We start from the raw sequence: 22,065 nt of genomic DNA on the forward strand, positions 1-22,065 counted from the left end.
TCAGTAGATGCTTGCTTGCTAGGCAGTGATTTCCATGGTCTCTGACCTCTCCTCAGCTTTCATTTATGAGGGAGGCTTTGGTTATTCACCTCATGGGTAGGCTCATAGGTGTATGTGTTCAGTGGCCAGTCACACACACAAGAAAGAAAAATCTCATTAAAATTCTATTGCTAATACCAGGGTGGCTTCAAGCCCCACTCCCCTCCAACTTGAGGGTTATATGCTCCAAATTGGTAGGTTCTACAACAAATCAGACTATGTTCAGGCACATTTTGAGAAAACACTTTGGGAATGTCAAGGCACCTAAGTGGGTGGCCAGGTCCAACTTTCAATGTCAACGTTACCTTCTTTGTGGAACAGTATGCTGCTGTCACCAGGGTACAACTCCAAGGAATGGGATCACCAGGGAGTTAGAATGCTCTGAGGCAGGGGGAGGGCCGGTGAGTTTTGCCCCATTGGTTCCTAGGAGCAAGGTACCCCTTTCAGAGCAGCAGAGAACAGCAGGCCTGCAGGTCAGACTCCAGTTTGGATAAGAGGGTGCTCTGGAGGAGACCCAGGGGAAGGGCGCAGTATTGCAGAGACAGCTGGGGTTGGCAAAAATGCCAACCCCTAGACAGAGGCTGCCCTCAAGGAACCCTGGGGCTAGGGATACAAGACCCTAGGTAAATGGAGCCCACAGACAGCCCCCCAATTGTGCGTCTCACGTCTGCCTTCCTCCTTTAGCCCTGCTTTAAGTTCCTGGCTGTAATACCCTGCATTCTGTGTCCTGAGAGGCATTAAGGAGTAGTGAGAATAGAAATACATTAAGAGGCAGAAGGTCTGGTTCAGACTGGGAAGAGGGGCACAGAGTGGGTTCCAGATGAGTTCACAGGTCTGATGCCAGCTCTGTCACATGTTAGACATGTGAAATCAGGTACACAAGCATTTTGAGCCTGAAGATCTTCACGCATGGATTCGGTTTCAAAAGTCCTGCCTTCTGGGACTGCCAAAGGCAGAGGAAGTACATATGGCCCAGGGCCTGGTGGATCTTAGGACTTTAACGAATGAGAGTTATTGTGACGGTTATGTTCATCCCAAATCCTACCATTCTCGCCGGTGTGTGTATGTCGTGTGTGTGTTTGTGTGTGTGTGTTTGCTAAATCTAAGCTTTGTCAGAAAACATAAAGTGTTACAGGAAATACAGGGTATTTTAAATCAAACTAAACTGTTCCTCGGCAAATAAAACTTTGTGAAGTGATCCCCTCAGAGTTTGTTATTCAGTTTGGGTGTGGGAATGTCTTCCCCAGGTGAATGTAATTCAAATTTGCTAGAATTTGCATCTGGGACCAACTCCTCACCTCCCTCCCAACTGCTCTTTGCAGGGGTTCAGAATGCCACCCTGAAATACGACACATTGGCATACTAGTTATTTTGAATTAAAGGTACTTGAGAAATAGCTGGTGCGGGGACACCTTAATCCTCCTTTATCCCACTGAAAGGGGGAGGTAAGTCTCCCATGTGAAAGGTGCCCTCCCTGTACCAGGAGGGTAAAACGCATCCTAATCACCAGAGACACGGAAGTTAGGGCCAAGAAGGCTGTATAAACAAACCTCCTTCCTTCGTCACCAGTCACTGCTCCTAGTCCAAACCCCTTTGTCTTGTCACTTTGTCACCAATTTAGTGTTTCTCTGTCAAAAAGGGATAAAAGCTTCCTGTTCCGGGCACTGCTCTGAGTCTCCTCTTTGTGGGGCTCCAGTACATACAAACATGTTCTTCTTCTGCTAATCTTTCTTTGTACAAGGGGGATTCAGCCACGAATCCAGAAGGGTAGAGGGAAAATTACTTTGCCTCCCCTACTCCTTCGATGCAAACCTCCCCCAACCCGTCTCATTCACTTCACCCCACCAAAAATTCCTTCACCCTCGCTTATTATCTGCCAAGTTGTACTGAGGAAAGCTTAATTTCCCTTTGACTGCAGTGGGCCCTGGCTGTCCCAGGCCAAGGGCGAGGGCCAGCCCGGTGGCTTCCAGGGCTCTGCTCCCCAGGGAGTATCACCAACTTCATCATCACCTTCTCACCAAGTATCATCACCACCTTCTCACCAACTCCCTGGAGATGAGGTATCTAAAACACCCAGTTCACGCACTGTGTTCACCTGCACTTGGACAAGAATGCAGGATCCCTTCCATTCGTGTGCCATGGGAGAATTTCTCTCTGGTTTACTCACAATTGCAACGGCAGTTTACCCCTGTAGACTTGAGATTTTCAACTCGGAGACACACCATCTGAGGGTCTGGGGCCTGCTACTGATATGCTCTCAGGCTTGTCTGGCCCACCATCCACTTTAATGTAAAATTGACTCCCACCAAAGGACTTGAAGTTTCCCAAAGGCCAGAATGTCACAACTGACTGCGTTAAAACGCTGGCATTTACATATGGCCTGCCCATCTCTACCTACTCATACATCTTCACCGCGCTTGTCCCTCTGTTATTACAAGATCCCACCATTGTCCTTAAAGGCTTATTACCCCTGTATGTTCAAATTGATGGGCAGGTCCTGAGTCTTTAGTCCTACTGGCATTCCCAGTACGAGCACATTACTTTTGAAAGAGCACGTTGGTAAAGCAGACAGGAATGCATGACTCAGTGAACAAAAGGTCTCATTTATTGAGATTGATATCTTACACATTCTTGAGGTACATTTATTTCTTACACATTCTCAGCAAAACTATGTAGGTATCTTTTAATTTTAAGCAACAAGAACTTAAAAAGCTGAGAAAGCTGAGATTTGAACCTCTCTCCAGTATTCTTCTCTCTCTTTTCATCATAATAGCCTTAAATGTGTGACCAATATCATGGCTAAAGTTGGAGGTTTTGAAGTTAACTGAATCTGTACTGAAAGAAATGGTATTTGAATAATACAGACTTCACAAATAAAAGAACACATTTGCACGTTACACATATAAAGGAGGAACACAAAGGCATACATCCTGTGCTCCTTTCAGCCCTACCTCAGACCTCAATTCTTTGAACTCTAAATGGCCTTTGAAAAACAAACTGAGGAACCTGCCTCAGGCATGATTAGGGACAAGAGGAATGATTAGACTTGGCACTAGAACTAACAGGGGCCCCAGAAGGGAGGCAGCTGAGGCTGACATGGTAGCTAGGGCCTTCTTTTCCTCATCTTGCAAAGCATCCTCATACTGAGATCGGAAAGCACTCGGCTCAACCCCATTAACCCCGGCCAGGAACTGCAAGACTTTAATTTTGGTGGTTTCAGCATAGGCTCTGGGGCCCCACAGGAACTCAAATTGGGCAGGATCACTGTTGGCCACCTGCCGGTACTCCAGGTATTTTTCCTTCACGAGATCGTTGGTGATGAGCTTCCGCGGCTCCCCGAAAAAGGGGTTCACTCTCCCGGCATGCATGCCCATCGCATTCAGAATTCGCCATACTTCCCTTTCGGTAGCACGATTGCCCTTCATGAGGATCACACCCAGGACAACGATCAGGACACCTGTCTTGGGCACGCGCTCTTTGCCAGACAGCATCCCATCATATGTGAGGCCCATGCTGATGACTAGCTCATAGCGGTGGTTGGGGGGATCCACTGCCTTCAGATCCAGGCCAAAGACCACCTGCAGGCGCTGGCAGGCATTCGCAAAGATTACACAGAAGTGTTCATTGCATACTGGAGAGACAACCTTGAAAATATCTTCCATTGTTATAGTCTCCTTGATGCAATACTTCTTCAGCATATAACCCACCAAAATAGTCACTAACATATCTATAGGATCTAAGGGCAATTCTGCGGGCGGTGGGGCAGCCTGGGCAGTGCTCTCCACCTCCCTGTGGCCACTGAAGCGCACACCCGATCTGCTTGATGAGGTGGCCATGATGGCAACAGGAAATGACAGGAAACCCTGAGCACCCTCACGAGTGCTGGGAACACCAGCAGCAGGAGCTCCCTTCAAACTGCCAGGCATTAGAGGAGGTGAAGACACACGGGTGTTCACCAGTGCCTCGGACATCTGTGCAGCTTGCAGGCCCTGGGTCTCACTGCGGGTCTGAAGGCGTTGACGCCGTGAGCGTTGTGGATTCTTCTGATACAGAGACATGACGGCTCTTGCGGGTGGCAGCAGGTAGGACTGTGGATAGGAAGGAGGGCAATGAGGAATCACTGCTGAAGAGAGGGAAGGCAGAGGTGAATGGCCTCAGTTGGCAAATGCAACTGTGGCCGGAGGCTTTGCTTAAGCCACCACCCAACGGACCTCTGACAATACAGCCACAGGACCCCCAGGTCTCCTCACCTCCCGGTTGCCATATCCCCCAAGAGCATGGAGGGGAGGGCTGAATGCTTCCGAGTGTGCAGTCAGGCAAACCAGGCTGGGAATTCTCCACAATCTGCAGCTAGGCAGGTGGGCTGGGGCTCTGGAGAGCCATCGCAGCCCTGAGGAGCGAGGTCCCGTCAGTTGTCTCTCAGGTTCATTACCTGGGCAATTCTTAGGGCCTGGTCCACTCTCCCCATGCTAAGAGGAGGCTGTCCCCCTAAGACCATGTCACATCTCCTGAAGTCAACTGAGGAGGAAGTGTGGAGGTACCTCCCCCAGAAACACTACCGGGGCTTTCCCAGGACTGACAGTAGGAGCTAGATGCCCCGCCCACCATCTGCACTGGTGTCCGAGGTCACCCCCTCCCCTGCTCCAACCCAGTTCTCACTCAAGCTGCCTTACGTGAAGTCCAGGCAAGTCCTGGGGTCTCTTCTCTGGTGGACCTAACACGGCCCAGGCACAGATAAAGCCTCTCCCTCCTGAGATCTGGACGGGTCCCAACCACCTGACAGCCTTGCCCAGAGCCTCTCAGCATGGACAATAGTTCCAGGCTGGATTCCCTGGGATCCTCACTCCACTGGGGCTTCCCTGGTCTATGAGTAGGAGGGAGACACTGTGCAGCTCATTCTCTGGTGGGGTGGGTGGACCCTTGGGACCTCACTCAGGGTCCTTACCCTGACTACTGACAGGCTCTGGACTCCTTCCTTCCTTGACCTCAGGTGACAGAGGCACCTGTCTGAAACCCCAACAAGGAAGAGAGTGGTCTTGTCCTGTGGCATGCGTCCAGAGTTCCCTGCGCTGATCAAGGTACTGCAGCTCCCTGAGGGCCCTGTGCTCTGGCATGGATCCCTTTCAGTCCCTACCCTGTGTCTTCATATATAACCGGCACTGCCTGGTCACCATCCATCGCTCATCTGAACCTGCCCCTTCACACCAAGACTGCCACCTCCCTAGGACCCCAGGGCAAAAAGAGAGCTGTTAAGACTTCTGACCATCCTTGTCTGGGATGTCCCAGGGTATGACTATAGGGCCAGGGCAGGTATCACAGGATCCCCCCTCTACTCAGAAGGATGGTCAAATCCCCGCTTGATCAAGGTCTGTGCCTTGGGACTTGATCAAGTGTGAGACTTGTCACCTCTGCTGACCCACAGTTGCTCCCTCACATGAAAAGAGCCATGTCCCTCTGTCATAGGGTGGCTGATGACCTCAGTTCTAATTCTGTGTCTTTACCTAGCCTCTGGAACCCCCTGTGCACTTTCTCCTAAGTGAACCTGAGGCAGCCACTGAGACAAACACGTTCCTTCCCTGAGCCCCCTGAAGATGAAGGGAGAGTGTGAGAATTACGACCACTCCCAACTCAGGCTTGCAAGGACTCAACACACAGGCAGAGAAGAGCATGCTAGTTCCCACCTGTATGAGAGTGGGAGTCCCCTCAGTCCTCCCACAATGTCTGCATGTCGGTTCCCGGCCCTCCTCTTCTGACCTGTGGTTCACTCCTTACAGCCAGCACTCACGTCCCTGTGACCACTGCGGAGGAAGTGAGGGGTCCTTTCTCCTGGATAACCAGTCAGGACATGGCCTCCCAGGAGTGACGACATGGGTGGACCCTGTGGGGTCACCTTTTTTCTGGGAGGGTGGTCCCTTCAGTCCCAACTCTGGGTCCTTACCTGGAATGTTTTGAACTCCCAGGGTTCCTCCTTCTGATGACACAACTTCACCCCCTAAGACCAAGGCTCACACCTCCCTGAAACCACAAAGGATGACATGAAGTTCTCAGAAACTGGTCACCTCTCTCAACGACCTGCCAGGGTTCACCCAGGAGACAAGAAGAACTTCATGGTGACCCTCTGTTGCGGAGCGTGGGGTATGGATGGTCCCACCTCGGGGCCCTCAACTCGAATCCTGCCCTGGCCTGGGACTCGGCCTTCTCACCCGAGTTCACCCACTCACAAGAAGTCCTCACTTGCCTGTGAACACCACGGAGGACTGACTGGGTATCCCACCTGGCTATCACTGCTCAGTGTCTCCCAAGGGTTCCCTGTGACCAGTGAGATGGCACTTTGATGTGCTGAGTCTGCCCTTCAGACACAACACAATGAAACCCGCCAGAGCCCAAGTCTTCTGCTGACTTGACTAGTCTACTCCATTGCATTAACTGGGCCTTTTTCTTGGTTGGTTATAATATTGGTAATGTTCACCACTGCCATCTCTTACCAGAGGCCCTGCCTTCCAGGCAAGGTCCCGAATCTCCGAAAAAAAACCCAAAGCCAGTGAGGAGATGCCTCGTGCACAAGACATGGGGAGATGTACATGCTGTGCCCAAGGCTCCATCCTGAAGTTGGTGAAATGCTAAGAATTCACTCAGGGTCTCACCGGGACTCCTGCAGGGCCCTAGACGTGTTCCTTTACTCACAGGACACAGCCCATCTCACACTAAGGCCTCATCACTCTCACACTCAACAGGTGCAATGCAGTGAGGAGCACTCCCAGCCGCCCAGACCCAACAACCCAGGGCTGACCCACAGCCGAGGCCCGCTGGGTCCACCACTAACTACCATGGGTGGGCCCCTCAGGACTCACTGAGGCCTTTTTTCAGCCGCTGGCCAGTCGGGTGAGCCTCAGCATGGCACCACACAGGTCCAAGCCAAACACTACCAAGTTAGAAGTGCGTGGTAGGTCAGCCTCCCAGCCGAACCGCGGCCTCCCAGGGGAGGCGAGGGGCTCTTATCTAGTGGGCCTCACTTTTCTGTGGTGGATGGTCTCCTCAGAAATTATTTCGAGCCTCACCTGATGCCTGGCAGCACTGCAGACTCCTCTCTACTGATGCATCCACGTGCCCGAGACGCAGGTGCTCACTGCCTCCATGGTCTGGAAGAGGAAGTCAGGGACGTCACATCCGGTTAGCGTCTCCAGCATGGGTGGAGCTCAGCCAATGACAGCTTCTCCGTGGAGGTCACTGCCAACCCCAACTCACAGTTCTCGCTTTGACTTGTGCCGGTCAGAGGTCGGAAGCCCAGCACGCCTCCCTCTGGTGATTCCAGGTGGAGGTCACTGCCAGCCCCAATTTACAGTTCTCGCTTTGACTTGTTCCGGTCAGAGGTCGGAAGTCCGGCACGCCTCCCTCTGGTGATTCCAGGTCATGCGTGTTACGCCAAGCTCCTCATGTCACTGAGAACCCGATCAGACTTGCACTTTTTTGCTCAGTAGGTTTGCTCTTTGCAAGACCGGTCCAGAGGCAATGCTCGCTACTTCCATTAGGAGACACCGACTGTCAGTGTTTCTTCCTTTTCGCTAATCGTGGTACTGTGATAATTATGATCGTCCTTCATTTAAGGGCTGTAGAATGGTAATTCTCTCATTTCTTTCCGATGCATCACCTGAAAATCTTGTATAGGAGAAACTCTTCCCTTGTCTGCCATTCGTTTATCCTGAGGCATTGTTACAGTGTATTTTGGTGTTCTCTTATAGTGTTTAAATCTCTACTGCACCTATTTTATATAGTAGTATTTAACTCATACCACTTATTTTTATTCTATTCTTTGCTACTTGTTAATACTTACATAAATTATTTCCCATTAAGGTCTTTTTGAGAAACTGGCTCTTTTGAACTCTCTCTACTGTTTTCTAACTCTTAAATTTTACTTTTATCTCCATTATATGTTACCTTATTCGTTCTTATACTTACATTTTTTTCTGGGGTTTGACATGTTGGATATTTCATGAATGTCATTTTTTTATAAATATGTTTATGTATACGCCCTAAATCCACCTGCTCCATTTCACAGAATTTGTGCTATAGAGCATATTATTCACACCATTAAAATTTGGACCATGTATATATAAATATTACTGAGTGGAGAAAAGTTTCTTGAGAATGGTGTATGAAAGTTCTCAAAAATTTCTTGAGAAAGTTTAATTTTGATGAGGTTTCCAGGACTACTTTTTTAACTTTGTCTTGTTTTGGATATTAACTAGAGTGGAGATGTTATCTAGTGAAATTAATGGTAGTGACAGTTGAGTTTTCTTTGTTATTCAAGGACAGAGTCATAATAAGAACTCAGTGAATATAATCTGCCAACTCGAACAAGTAACGATTATTTGGTGGGTCTAAATATATCAGTCAGAGAAGGCTTTCAGTTCAGGAAAGTGGTTGTACAAGCGATATAGAAGCCAATCAGGAATGTCAGAAAGACCAATGCTTAACAATTTATGAAGTCAGGTTCACATCCAGCCTAGAAGGACAAATAGAGGGAACAGTGTTACTGGAGAATAGATTTCTGTGCTGACAGAATCTGATACTATTGTGGGCTAATCTGGTTGGGCTGGAATCAAGAGAAGATGTAGCAATTAAAGCAGAAGCCGCTTGAACCAAAGAGGAAGAGAAAACCAGGGAGAATTCCCATCCTCCTGGGGTCTAATCTCCTCTGGTTTCTTCTGTTGGTTGAACTGAGTTGGTGTCTTCATATTGGCTAGACTAGGAATTGGAGGTCAGACCCTGTATAGAAGAGCACAAGGCAGCCTAAGGGTGAAGAATGGATAGATCTGAGGACGAATAGGTCAACGACTCCCATAGCACTTCAACAGACCAAGTGAGAAAAATCCTACCTAACTTGATAGAGAAAAGTGTTTCATAAAAATACTCGTCTTTCATTCATGATCAAAAAGTAGATTCATGTTCTAAAAGTAGATTAGAGGACATCTCTAATAAACCCTAGAGTAAAAATCAGCTTATGTGGAAACCTTGAATCCTTTTAATATTGAGAAATAGACAAAATGCTTGCTACCACCATTTTATTGTACATTCTAATAAAGATATTACATAGAAAAGTAATGGGAAACAGAAGTAATGAAAAAGGTAGGAATTGGGAAGTAAGGAACAGTGCTAGTATAATTAAACATGAATAAAATGTATATGAGGAAAACCTGAAGAATAACTATTAAATCAATAAAAATGTTATTAAATAAAATTGGGTGTAGTGTCAATATACAAAAATGCACTTTTTTCTGTATCCACATACATGCGAAGATGAAATTAAATAAGGCATACCTTGCAAAATACCATAATAAATACCTGTTTCCTAATAATACGTATAATAAAAAGCATAAGAACTCTGTGGAAAAAATTATACAGCTATTTATTGAAATTCAAGCAACTAAATGGAGAAGTACTGTATGGTTTTAGATTGAAGATTTCATAGAATAAACATGTTAATTCACTCCAAATTTAATGTACAAAGAAACACAATCCATCCTCTTCAATAAAGCCATGATTTTTGTGTGTGACCGTTTATGTACATGTGCATGTGTGTGAATCTTGATGAGGTAGTTCAAAATTTAGATTGACTTGCAAATGGCTTTGAATAACTAATATAGTCTTGAGAAAGAAAGAGAAGATATGACAATAAGAATTACAAAAACACTACAGTAATAAGAGTTTGTAGTATAGATGTGTATGTAGGCAAATAGACCAAAATAACTGAATAGCATGTTCCAAAACAGACTATCTATCATCTCCTGATTTATTAACTTAGCTACTGCAGAGAACTGGGGGAAATAACTGGATTTTAATAAGAATTACAGTGGAAGATTTTGATATCCACATTTAAAAAAATGTGACTAAAACCATCTCACACACTTAATACATTCTAGTGCTATGGATTAGAACCCTACTTTTAAAATTTTTACTCTGAAAATTTTCATACATACATAAGAGAAGGGAATATCACATTAACAGATTAAATGATGAAATCATACCTGAATTCTTAAAATGGCTTACCAAAATCAGCACTCATTCATAAAAAAAAGGATCACACTAGATAAATGGTATCTACACAACCCTACAGTAAATAGTGTATTTAATATTGAATCACTGAGAGCTTTTACTTTAAAACTGGGAAGGAGATGAGGATGCCTATCACCATTTTTATCAGTGTTTTAACGAAGATAATACACAGGAAGTAACGGAAAGAGAAGAAATCAAAGTGATTAGGATTGGAAAATAAAGCTAGCACCATTAAGAGATTATTAGAATGTATGTGAAGAAAATCTACATATTAATGAAAAATTATCAGGTCAATAAAAGTGTTTAAAAAGGTTGATGGGTATAGTATTAATCTGCAAAAATACTAATTGGTGGCAACAAAAAGTGGGAAAGTGAAATTAAACAAAATATAACTTGTAAATAACATAACAGTACCGGATATCTATAAGTAAATAAAAGTCTACAAATGTATCAACTCAAGGGAAAAAATAAACTGATATTATTTAGAGACAGTAATGAGGGCCCAGCTAAATAAAGAAATGTCTGTATGTAGATAGAAGATTCAATATTATGACCATGTTAATTGTCCCCAGTATACAGATACTTGTAGTTCTACTCCTATAAATGAAGTCCCAAATGTTTGTATGTGGATATCTGTGTATATGTGTATGTGTGTTTGAAATTTGAAAACTGGTTATAAAATTTAAATTGACTTGCAAATGGCCAAACATATCTAATATCCCCTTGAGAAAATATAGCTTATTCCACTAGATATTAAGAATTACAAAAAATCCATAGTAATCAAGAGCTTGTGGCATAAACAGACCAAAATAACCAAATAGAGTTTCCCAAAACAGACCCACTTATATATGATTGCAGAGAAGTGGGGGAAGAGCAGTATTTTTATGAAGAGATGATGTGAAACACTTGACTCTAGTAGAATTCAGACCAGGGATCTAGTCCCAACTGCGTCGCACCCCTAGCCCTGTGAACTCTGCTCCATTACCAAACTTTATAAGCCTCAGGCTCTTCATCTGGTAAATAGGTTGGATAAGCCCTGTCTTCTAGGACAGTTGGAATGTATGTAATATATGTAAAGCACATATCACAGTGCCTGACATGTATTAGATCATTCATGAATAGTTTATGAATGATTGTCTCAGAGATCATGAAGTATTATAGAACATGCAATAGCAAATCAACCAAGCCGTTGCTTCGCAAATAAAACTCCATCAATTTTCCCCATGTGAAAACATACTATTTCACTGTTAGAGAGTCTCTTTCCATTTTGATGCAGCTCAGAACTCCTAAAATTCGTGTGAAGATCCATCTCATCCAGTCCCTCCCAGCTACCTTTCCATCGAAACCACCCTTATTTTCATTCACCCCTATTTTCATTCATTCTACTACAAGCAGAAACCTAGGCCTCATAGATTTATGAAAGAATATTCAAGGTAACCTAATGCAAATGCCCCTTGGAAAGGAGCAGGCTCTGCCTCTCAGCCCACGACAGAGTCCCAGCTGAGTGTCTTCACATCTTACCTGAACAGAGTATCAAACTTATTTCTCAGAAACTCTCTGGACAAGATACACATAAAACACCTAGTCTGTGTACTGGGTTCACCTGCACTGGGCAAGAGTACAGGCCTCCTAACATTACTGCCACAGGTGGAGATCCTCTCTGCTTTACCTAAAATACCAAACAGTTATCATCAGTTTTTCATTCCAGTCTTAGTCTCTCAACTCTAAGATAAAACAACTGAGGGTCTGGCCTCTGTTAACCACTCAGACAGTGTCTGGCAAACTTCTGAGGTCAGCTTCTTTAACATGAATGCCAAAGATCAGCACCACGTACTTAGAGGTTGTCCTGAGGATCTCAGGGAAGTGGTGCTTGTACTTGTGTTGACAATCTTCAGCATGCCTACTTTTGTAATGGGTGTTTCATTTTCTACTTGTGCAACAGGAGTGGCGTTCTTCCTCATTAGAAGGCCTCTGTGTGAGCTCTTAATTGAGAGTGAAGCCTCAGAGGTCTTGCCTTTTCCTGGTCTTGGCTCTTGGCACCTTCGTCTGATCTCATGCGCAGCATGCCTGCAAAGCAGTGGTAGTGCTTATGGTGCTCTGAGGTTTCTGGGCAATGTCAGCAACAGGGGAGCTCTGGGGAAGTAGCCCCCAAAATAGGATGGGTGGGGGTGTCTCATCTTGGGCCTTGTGGTGTATTTCACAAGCATTCTGCTTATTCCTCTGACCCCAAGGCATAGTCAGGGATGTTAGGCAGAAGTGTGGGCAGGGAAATAGCTAATGCCCACTGGAAGAGACAGGATGAGAGGTTATGCTTGTCTGCAACAGGGAGACACCTCCTCATCTACAATAAAGACCACCTCTCTGAGTTTCTTTAAGGGCACTGTTCTAGGAATGCTTAGGGCTCTTGTTGTCCTGAGTAGTCTGACCCCTAGGAACTCTAGTGTAGTGGATTGAATTGCGTGCCCCTAAAAGATATGTGCAAGATCTATTCCCCAGTGCCTGTGATGAAATTGAATCAATAATCAAAATACTACCCAACAACAAAATCCCTAAACCAGATGTATTCACCACTAAATTTTATCAGACATTTAGAGAAGACATAATACCCATTCTCCTTACCGTTTTTCAAAAAATAGAAGAGGAGGTAATAATTCCAAACTCATTCAATGAAGCCAGCACCACTCTAATACCAAAACTAGGCAAAGACACCACAAGAAAAGAAAACTACAGACCAATATCGCTGGTAAACATAGATGCAAAAACACTCAACAAAATAATAGAAAACCGAATTCAAACATATATCAAAAGGATCACACAACGTGATCAAGTGGGATTCATCCCAGGGATGCAAGGATAGTACAACATTCGAAAATCCATCAACATCATCCACCACATCAATAAAAAGAAGGACAAAAATCACATGATCATCTTCACACATGCTGAAAAAGCACTGGACAAAATTCAACACCCATTCATGATAAAATCTCTCAAAAAAATGGGTATAGAGGGCAAGTACCTCAATATGATAAAGGCTGTATATGACAAACCTGCAGCAAACATGTTACTTAACAGTGAAAACGTGAAAGCTTTTCCTCTAAGATCAGGAACAAGACAAGGATGCCCATTCTCCCCACTTTCATTCAGCATAGTACTGGAGGTCCTAGTCACTGCAATCAGAGAACACAAAGAGAAAAAAGCCATCCAGAATGCTAAGGAAGAAGTCAAACTTTCACTGTTTGCAAATGGCATGATATTGTACATAAAAAAACCCTAAAGAATTCATTCCAAAACTACTAGAACTAATATCTGAATTCAATCAATATAAGATAAAGGAGTCATGGATATACAATGGGGAAATGATAGCCTCTTCAGCAACTGGTGCTGGCAAAACTGGACAGCTCCATGCAAGAGAATGAAACTGGACTATTGTTTAACCCCATTCACAAAAGTAAGACGAGCATCAAATGATTTCACTCATCTGCGGAGTACAACAACAAAGCAAAAACTGAAGGAACAAAACAGCAGCAGAATCACGGAACCCAAGAATGGACTAACAGTTACCAAAGGGAAAGGGACTGGGGAGGATGGGTGGGAAGGGAGGGATAAGGGGGAAAAAGGGGCACTACGATTAGCACACATAATGTAACTGGGGGGGACACGGCAAAGGCAGTATATAGAGAAGACAAGTAATGATTCTATAGCAGCTTACTATGCTGATGGACAGTGACTGTAATGGGGTATGTGTGGGGGACTTGATAATAGGGGTGTCTAGTAACCATAATGTTGTTCAAGTAATTGTACATTAATGATATCAAAATAAAAGAATATATATTAAAAAAAAAAGGACTTCACCTGCACTTGATTATAAATTCACAGAAACAGGAACAGAGCAAGAGGAAGGGGCAGAGCTCCAGGCAGTGGTTTTTAGGAGTAAGTCTCTCGTCTTAATGTCACTGTGTGTTTAAACTTTCTCCACAAGGTAACTAAACCAAAAATTTCATGTTGACAAAACTGGCAGTGGTTATGAACAGCTAAGGAAGAGTTCACTACTAACACCGCTTTGGATTGAGACATCACAAGTCCTCTTTACACGGCTAAATAAACCCAGAAGCAGGAAAGGTAAAAGAACACAAGTTGCGTCAACCCTTTTAAATTGTTTTATAGTACAAAATCCATGACCACCAATATCAACATCCAAAAAAATACTTATTGCTATCCATATACTCTTTAAAAGTAAAAACATAAAACCAATGAAATGATTTTGAATTACTGCGCTTGGTTCAGAGAGTTAAACCTCATTCAGTAGGCTTTCTAAAGCATATTGTATTCTCCATACCTGTTTAAATTATTTCTTAATTTAATAATTGTTAGCAAAAATATACATATGTAAATTTACTTACACACAAAAGGATTAATTAACATTTAATTAAATATGTAGTGCTTACTATATAGATGGTATATTTGTGTTAGGATAGTTGATGGGACAAGTGTTAATTCTGGTGCAGTAATGTATATTTATTTATATATTTTAAATTTTTTATCATTGATATACACTCTTATGAAAGCTTCACATGAAAAAACAATAGGGTGACTACATTTGCCCATATTATCAAGTCCTGCCCCATATCCCGTTGCGGTCACTGTCCATCAGCTTAGTAAGATGCCACAGATTCACTATTTGCCTTCTCTGTGCTACACTGTTTTCCCTGTGACACCTCACACCAGGTGTGCTAAACAGAATACCCCTCAATCCCCTTCTCCCTCCCTCCCCACCCAACCGCCCTCACCCCTCCCCTTTGCTAACCGCTAGTCTCATCTTGGAGTCTGTGAGTCTGCTGCTGTTTGGTTCCTTCAGTTTTGCTTCCTTGCTATACTTCAAAAATGAGGGAAATCATTTGGCACTTGTCTTTCTTCACCTGGATTATTTTACTGAGCATAATATCCTCCAACTCCATCTATGTTGTTGCGAATGATAGGATTTGTTTCTTTCTTATGGCTGAATAGTATTCCATTGTGAATATGTGCCACATCTTCCTCATCCATTCATCTATGGATGGACACTTAGGTTGCTTCCATATCCTGGCTATTATAATTAGTGCTGCAATAAACATAGGGGTGCATATGTCTTTTTGAATCTGAGAACTTGTATTCTTTGGGCAAATTCCAAGGAGTGGGATTCCTGCATCAAATGGTATTTCCATTTTTAGTTTTTTGAAAAACTGCCATAATGCTTTTCACAATGGTTGAACTACCTTATATTCCTACCAGCAGTGTAGGAGGGTTCCCCTTTCTCCGCATCCTTGCCAGCACTTGTAGTGCTTAGTCTTCTCGATGCTGGCCATCCTTACTGGTGTGAGGTGATATCTCATTGTGGTTTTAATTTGCATTTCCCAGATGATTAGTGATGTGGAGCCTCTTTTCATGTGTCTGTTGGCCATCTCAATTTCTTCTTTGGAGTATTGTCTCTTCATATTCTCTGCCATTTTTTAATCGGGTTATTTGCTTTTTGGGTGTTGAGGTATGTGAGTTCTCTATATATTTTGGATGTTAACCCCTTGTAGGATATGTCATTTACAAATATATTCTCCCATACTGTAGTATGCCTTTTTGTTCTGTTGATGGTGTCCTTTGCTGTACAGAAAATTTTAGTTTGATGTAGTCCCATGTGCTCATTTTTGCTTTTGTTTCCCTTGCTCGAGGAGATGCATTCAGGAAGCCTTGCTCATGTTTATATTCAGGAGATTTTTGCCTATGCTGTCTTCTAAGAATTTGATGATTTCATGACTTACATTCAGGTCTTTGATCCATTTTGAGTTTAATTTTGTGTATGGGGTTAGACAGTGATCCAGTTTCATTTCTTGCATGTAGCTGTCCAGTTTTGCCAGAACCAGTTGCTGAAGAGGCTGTCATTTCCCCTTTGTATGTCCATGGCTCCTTTATCATATATTAATTGACCATATATGGTTGGATTTATATCTGGGCTCTCTAGTCTTTTCCATTAGTCTATGGGTCTGTTCCTGTGGTAATACCAAATTGTTTTGATTGCTCTGGCTTTGTAGTAAAGCTTGAAGTCAGGGAGCATAATCCCCCCAGGTTTATTATTCATCTCAGGATTGCTTTGGCTATTCTGGGTCTTTTGTGGTTCCATATGAATTTCAGAATGATTTACTGTAGTTTATTGAAGAATGCTGTTGGTATTATGATAGGAATTACATTGAATCTGGAGATTGCTTTAGGCAGGATGGCCATTTAAAAAATATTAATTCTTCCTATCCATGAGCACGGGATGTTTTTTCTTTTATTGACATCTTCTTTAACTTCTCTCATGAGTGTCCCGTAGTTTTCAGAGTATACGTCTTTCACTTCCTTGGTTAGGTTTATTCCTAGGTATTTTATTCTTTTTGATGCAATTGTTAATGGATTTGTTTTTCTCATTTCTCTTTCTGCTAGTTCATCGTTAGTGTATAGGAATGCAACAGATTTCTGAGTATTAATTTTGTATCCTGCAACTTTGCTGAATTCAGATATTAGATCTAGGAGTTTTGGAGTGGATTCTTTAGGGTTTTTTATGTACAATATCATGTCATCTGCAAACAGGGACAGTTTAACTTATTCCTTGCCAATCTGGATGCCTTTTATTTCTTTGTGTTGTCTGATTGCCATGGCTAGGACCCCCAGAACTATGTTGAATAAAAGTGGGGAGAGTGGGCATCCTTGTCTTGTTTCCAATCGTAAAGGAAAAGCTTTCATCTTCTTGCTGTTAAGTATAATGTTGGTTGTGAGTTTGTCATATATGGCCTTTATTAAGTTGAGGTACTTGCCCTCTATACCCATTTTGTTGAGAGTTTTTATCATGAATGAATATTGAATTTTGTCAAATGCTTTTTCAGCATCTATGGAGGTGATCATGTGGTTTTGATCCTTCTTTTTGTTGATATGTTGGATGATATTGATGGATTTTTGAATGTTGTACCATCCTTGCATCCCTGCAATAAATCCTACTTGATCATGATGGATGATCGTTTTGATGTATTTTTGAATTCAGTTTGCTAATATTTTGTTGAGTATTTTTGCATCTATGTACATCAGGGAAATTTGTCTCTACTTTTCTTTTTTTGTGGTATATTTGCCTCGTTTTGGTATTAGAGTGATGCTGGCCTCATAGAGTGAGTTTGGGAGTATTTCCTCTTCTAGTTTTTGGAAGCCTTTAAAGTGGATGGGTATTAGGTCTTCACAAAATGTTTGATAAAATTCAGCATTGAAGCCATCTGGTCCAGGGGTTTTGTTCTTAGGTAGTTTTTTGATTACCAACTCTATTTCATTGCTGGTAATTGGTCTGTTTAGATTTTCTGTTTCTTTCTGTGTCAGACTTGGAAGGTTGTATTTTTCTAGAAAGTTGTCCATTTCTTTTAGGTTATCCAGTTTGTTAGCATATAATTTTTCATAATATTCTCTAATAATTATTTGTATTTCTGTGGTGTCTGTAGTGATTTTTCCTTTCTCATTTCTGATTCTGTTTATATGAGTAGACTCTCTTTTTTTCTTCATAAGTCTGGCCAATTGTTGATCTATTTTGTTTATTTTCTCAAAGAACCAGATCTTGGTTTTATTAATTCTTTTTATTGCTTTAATCTTCTCAATTTTATTTATTTCTGCTCTGATCTTTATTATGTCCCTCCTTCTACTGACTTTGGGCCTCATTTGTTCTTCTTTTTCTAGTTTCATTAATTGTGAGTTTAGACTATTCATATGGGATTGTTCCTCTTTCCTGAGGTAGGCCTGTATGGTAATGTAGTTTCCTCTTAGCATGGCCTTTGCTGCATCCCACAGATTTTTATGGTGTTGAATTATTGTTGTGATTTGTCTCCATATATTGCTTGATCTCTGTTTTTATTTGGTCATTGATACATTGATACATTTGTTATTTAAGAGTATGTTGTGAAGCTTCCATGTGTTTGGGGTGATTTTTCATTTTCTTGGCATAATTTATTCCTAATTTCATACCCTTTGTGTTCTGAGAAACTTGTTGGAACAATTTCAATCTTTTTGAATTTACTGAGGCTGTTTTTGTGGCCTAGTATATGATTTATTCTTGAAAATGTTCCATGTGCATTTAAGAAGAATGCATATTCTGCTGCTTTTGGGTGTACAGTTCTGTAGATATCTGTTAGGTCCATCTGTTCTAATGGGTTTTTCAGTGCGTTTGTGTCCTTACTTATTTTCTGTCTGGTAGATCTGTCCTTTGGAGTAAGTGGAGTGTTGAAGTCTCCTAGATAGAATGCATTGCATTCTATTTCTCCTTTTAATTCTGTTAGTATTTGTTTCACATATGTAGGTGCTCCTGGGTTGGGTGCATAGATATTGGTAATGGTTATATCTTCTTGTTGGATTGACCCCTTTATCATTATGGAATGTCCTTCTTTGTCTCTTGTGACTTTCTTTGTTTTGAAGTCTATTTTGTCTGATACAAGTACTGCAACTCCTGCTTTTTTCTCCCTATTAGTTGCATGAAATATCTTTTTCCATCCCTTCACTTTTAGTCTGTGTATGTCTTTGGGTTTAAAATGAGTCTCTTGTAGGCAGCATATAGATGGGTCTTGCTTTTTTTATCCATTCATTGACTCTATATCGTTTGATTGGTGCACTCATACCATTTAAATTTAGGGTGATTATTATTAGGTATGTACTTACTGCCATTGCAGGCTTTAGATTCGTGTTTACCAAAGGTTCAAGGTTAACTTCCTTACTATCTAAGAGTCTAACTTGACTCACTTAGTATACTATTACAAACACAATCTAAAGGTTCTTTTTTTCTCCTTTTATTCCTCCTCCATTCTTTATGTATTAGGTATCATATTTGGTACTCTTTGTCTATTCCTTGATTGACTTTGGGTGTAGTTGATTTAATTTTTCATTTGCTTAGTAATTAATTTTCTAGTTTCTTTACTGTGTTTTTATTACCTCTGTTGACAGCTATTAAACCTTAGGAACACTTCCATCTATAGCAATCCCTCCAAAACACACTGTAGAGACAGTTTGTGGGAGGTAAATTCTCTCAACTTTTGCTTATCTGGAAATTGTTTAATCCCTCCTTTAAATTTGAATAATAATCTTGCCAGATAAAGTATTCTTGGTTTGAGGCCCTTCTGCTTCATTGCATTAAATAGACCATGCCACTCCCTTCTGGCCTGTAAGGTTTCTGCTGAGGAGTCTGATGACAGCTTAATGGGCTTTCATTTGTATGTGATCTTATTTCTCTCTCTGGCTGTTTTTAATATTCTGTCCTTATCCTTGATCTTTGCCATTTTAATTATTATATGTCTTGGTGTTGTCTTCCTCGGGTCCCTTGTGTTGGGATATCTGTGCACCTCCATGGTCTGAGAGAGTATCTCCTTCCACTGATTGGGGAAGTTTTCAGCAATTCCCTCCTTAAAGATACTTTATATCTCTTTTTCTCTCTCTTCTTCTTCTGGTACCCCTACAATGCAAATATTGTTCCGTTTGGATTGGTCACACAGTTCTCTCACTATTTTTTCATTCTTGAAGATCCTTTTTTCTCTCTGTGCCTCAGCTTCTTTGTATTCCTTTTCTCTAATTTCTATTTCATTTATTGTCTCCTCCACCATATATAATCTTCTTTTAAAACCTTCCACTGTATGTTTCATTTCTGATACTGTGCTCTGTAATGATTGCATCTCTGACCGGAATTCATTCCTGCATTCTTGAATAGTTTTCTGTACCTCCATGAACATGTTAATGATTTTTATTTTAAAATCTCTTTCAAGAAGGTTCATGAGATCGATTTCATTTGAATCTTTCTCTGGTGTATTCATAATTTTACTTTGAACCAGGTTGTTTGACATTTAATATTGTATGTGGTACCCTCTAGGGCCCAGAAGCTCTACTCTCTGGAGCTGCTCAGCCCCTGGAGCAATGTTGGGGGTTGCAGGGGAGTGGTGTTGGTGCCTGGGGGGAGGAAAGTCCGACTTCCTGCTTCCCGACTGCTATGTCTGTCTCCACTGCCAGAACCATTGGACCAAGCACACAGGTATAAACCTCTATGCTTTGTGTTTATAGCTGCTGTAGGCAGGGCTTCCCTCTGGCTGGCCTAACGCCAGTGTAGAATTTGCCAGTTTGTGAGCCAGGTGGGGCTAGCTGGGAGGAAGGCGCAGCAGGCTGTGCATCATGGAGGGGGGCCTTGGAGTTGCGTAGCCAGTCAGGGGTCCGGAGTATCTAAAGATCGTGAAAGCTCCCAATCTGCTGGGCAAAGTGTACCTGTATAATTTTGTCTACCTGTCATGTCTCCTGAGCAGTAAGCTCTGTGCAATCCTCGCCCCTTTAGTAGCCCTCTCACTGTTAGGAAGTCAGACTGCCCACCTTTCTTTTGTCCCACAGCAGCTAGATATGGATCCCTGCTTTCCATAAGTGGCTGTAATTTTAGTCTCTCCAGGTATTCTGCCTGTCTCAGCATTCCAAACCCCCTAATAATGATAGCACCATGAAATGTAGGTTTGTGCTCCCAGAGCAGATCTCCAGAGCTAGATGTTCAGCAGTCCCAGGCCTCCACTCCTAACCCACTCTATTTCTCTTCCTCCCACTGGTGAGCTGGGGTTGGGGAAGGGCTTGGGTCCCGCTGGGCCATGGTTTGGGTACATTTCCCTGTTCCATGAGGTTTATTCTTTTCTCCAGGTGTATGCAGTCTGGCCCAGCCCTCTTTCCTGTTGCTCTTTCAGGATTAGTTGTACTAATTATATTTTTGTATTTTATGTGGTTTTAGGAGGAAGCCTCTGTCCCACCTCTCACGCTGCCATCTTTAATCCAATCAGCAACATAAATTTATGATAGAGTTCATCTATGATATTGGAAAACTTAAGAATGTCTCTATCACAAGTCGCTTTGTTAATGAGCAATAATGTTCCAGAGTTTGTTTTTTTCATTTATTTTCAAGAATCAAAGTAGGCTTAAATATTACTGATGATGATGTGACTCTCACTTATATGTCTTTCAATACCCTTTCTTTAGAAGGGGAAAAATAGAAGAATTACAGCTACCTGTCTGGGTATTGCAATGACAAAGAATATATGTTATCTGCAGGCCATAAAGTCAGTTATACATGAAAATTAATAATTCTAGCAATTATTCTATCTATTAACTGATTTAATGCCTTAAAATAAATTTTTGGTTTAATCTAAAATTTCCTAAATCCATGTAAGTATGTGGTATATGCAAATACCTTCCATTGATTTGCATCACAGCAGAATAAATACAGAGAATTCTTCTTTAGATTACATAAGAGATCTGTACATACTCTTCCAGTATAGAAATGTATGCCTATTGGCAGTTACTTAAAATTATTTTTATCATATCATGTGGATATCCAATAACCTGGTAAAGTAAGTAGTAATTGCAATTTTTGTAAAACATTTGTGAAAACAGTATCTTTCTTAGAGCCTATTTTCAGTATTTTAAAACATTACCTTTGGTAAATATCTATCAACATATATTTTCTTTCCAAGAGACCATTCCTAGGGAAAAATATTCTAATCTATTGTTAATAAAGTTTAGAATATGATTTCTTGGAATAAATTGTGACAAAAAGGAGAAATTACTAATCCCTAAACATATTTATGTTTGGGCAAAATCATGCACACATACACACATGCGTGCATGCAGGTGAATGTGTATACTTTAAACGTACAAATTTTTTGTCCTTACAAAGATATATGTAAATAAATATCATTACAAAGAGATACAAAGGCAAAATTTGAAGTTCAAATATTCAGAAAATATTTAACAGAGTATGTTAACATAGTACTAAATAGCACTGTTTTAATGTCCAAAGAGTAGAAACATAATATATAGTGGATTGCTCTGGTATTGTGATCAGCCTTAAAATACCTAACAAATCTGAGTCTACATATTATTTGTAAATTATATGATACAATAACTTTTCTTCTGTTTCCATCCTTCCAT

At 41.8% G+C, this 22,065-nt stretch overlaps 1 protein-coding gene across 1 annotated transcript; it reads right to left on the bottom strand.

The window, feature by feature from the left end:
- Nucleotides 1–2,680: 2,680 nt before the first annotated feature.
- LOC108385715 (melanoma-associated antigen B16-like) lies at nucleotides 2,681–7,174 on the bottom strand. The gene is made up of 3 exons (XM_036992185.2): nucleotides 7,098–7,174; nucleotides 5,978–6,054; nucleotides 2,681–4,127 (listed from the first exon to the last, which is right to left on the bottom strand). Exon 3 carries the CDS (start codon nucleotides 4,095–4,097, stop codon nucleotides 3,051–3,053), a length of 1,047 nt encoding a protein of 348 aa, XP_036848080.1. The 5' UTR covers nucleotides 4,098–4,127; nucleotides 5,978–6,054; nucleotides 7,098–7,174; the 3' UTR covers nucleotides 2,681–3,050.
- Between the last annotated feature and the right edge of the window lie 14,891 nt (nucleotides 7,175–22,065).

Source organism: Manis javanica, chromosome X, assembly GCF_040802235.1.
Source record: "Manis javanica isolate MJ-LG chromosome X, MJ_LKY, whole genome shotgun sequence".
Lineage (NCBI taxonomy): Eukaryota > Metazoa > Chordata > Mammalia > Pholidota > Manidae > Manis > Manis javanica.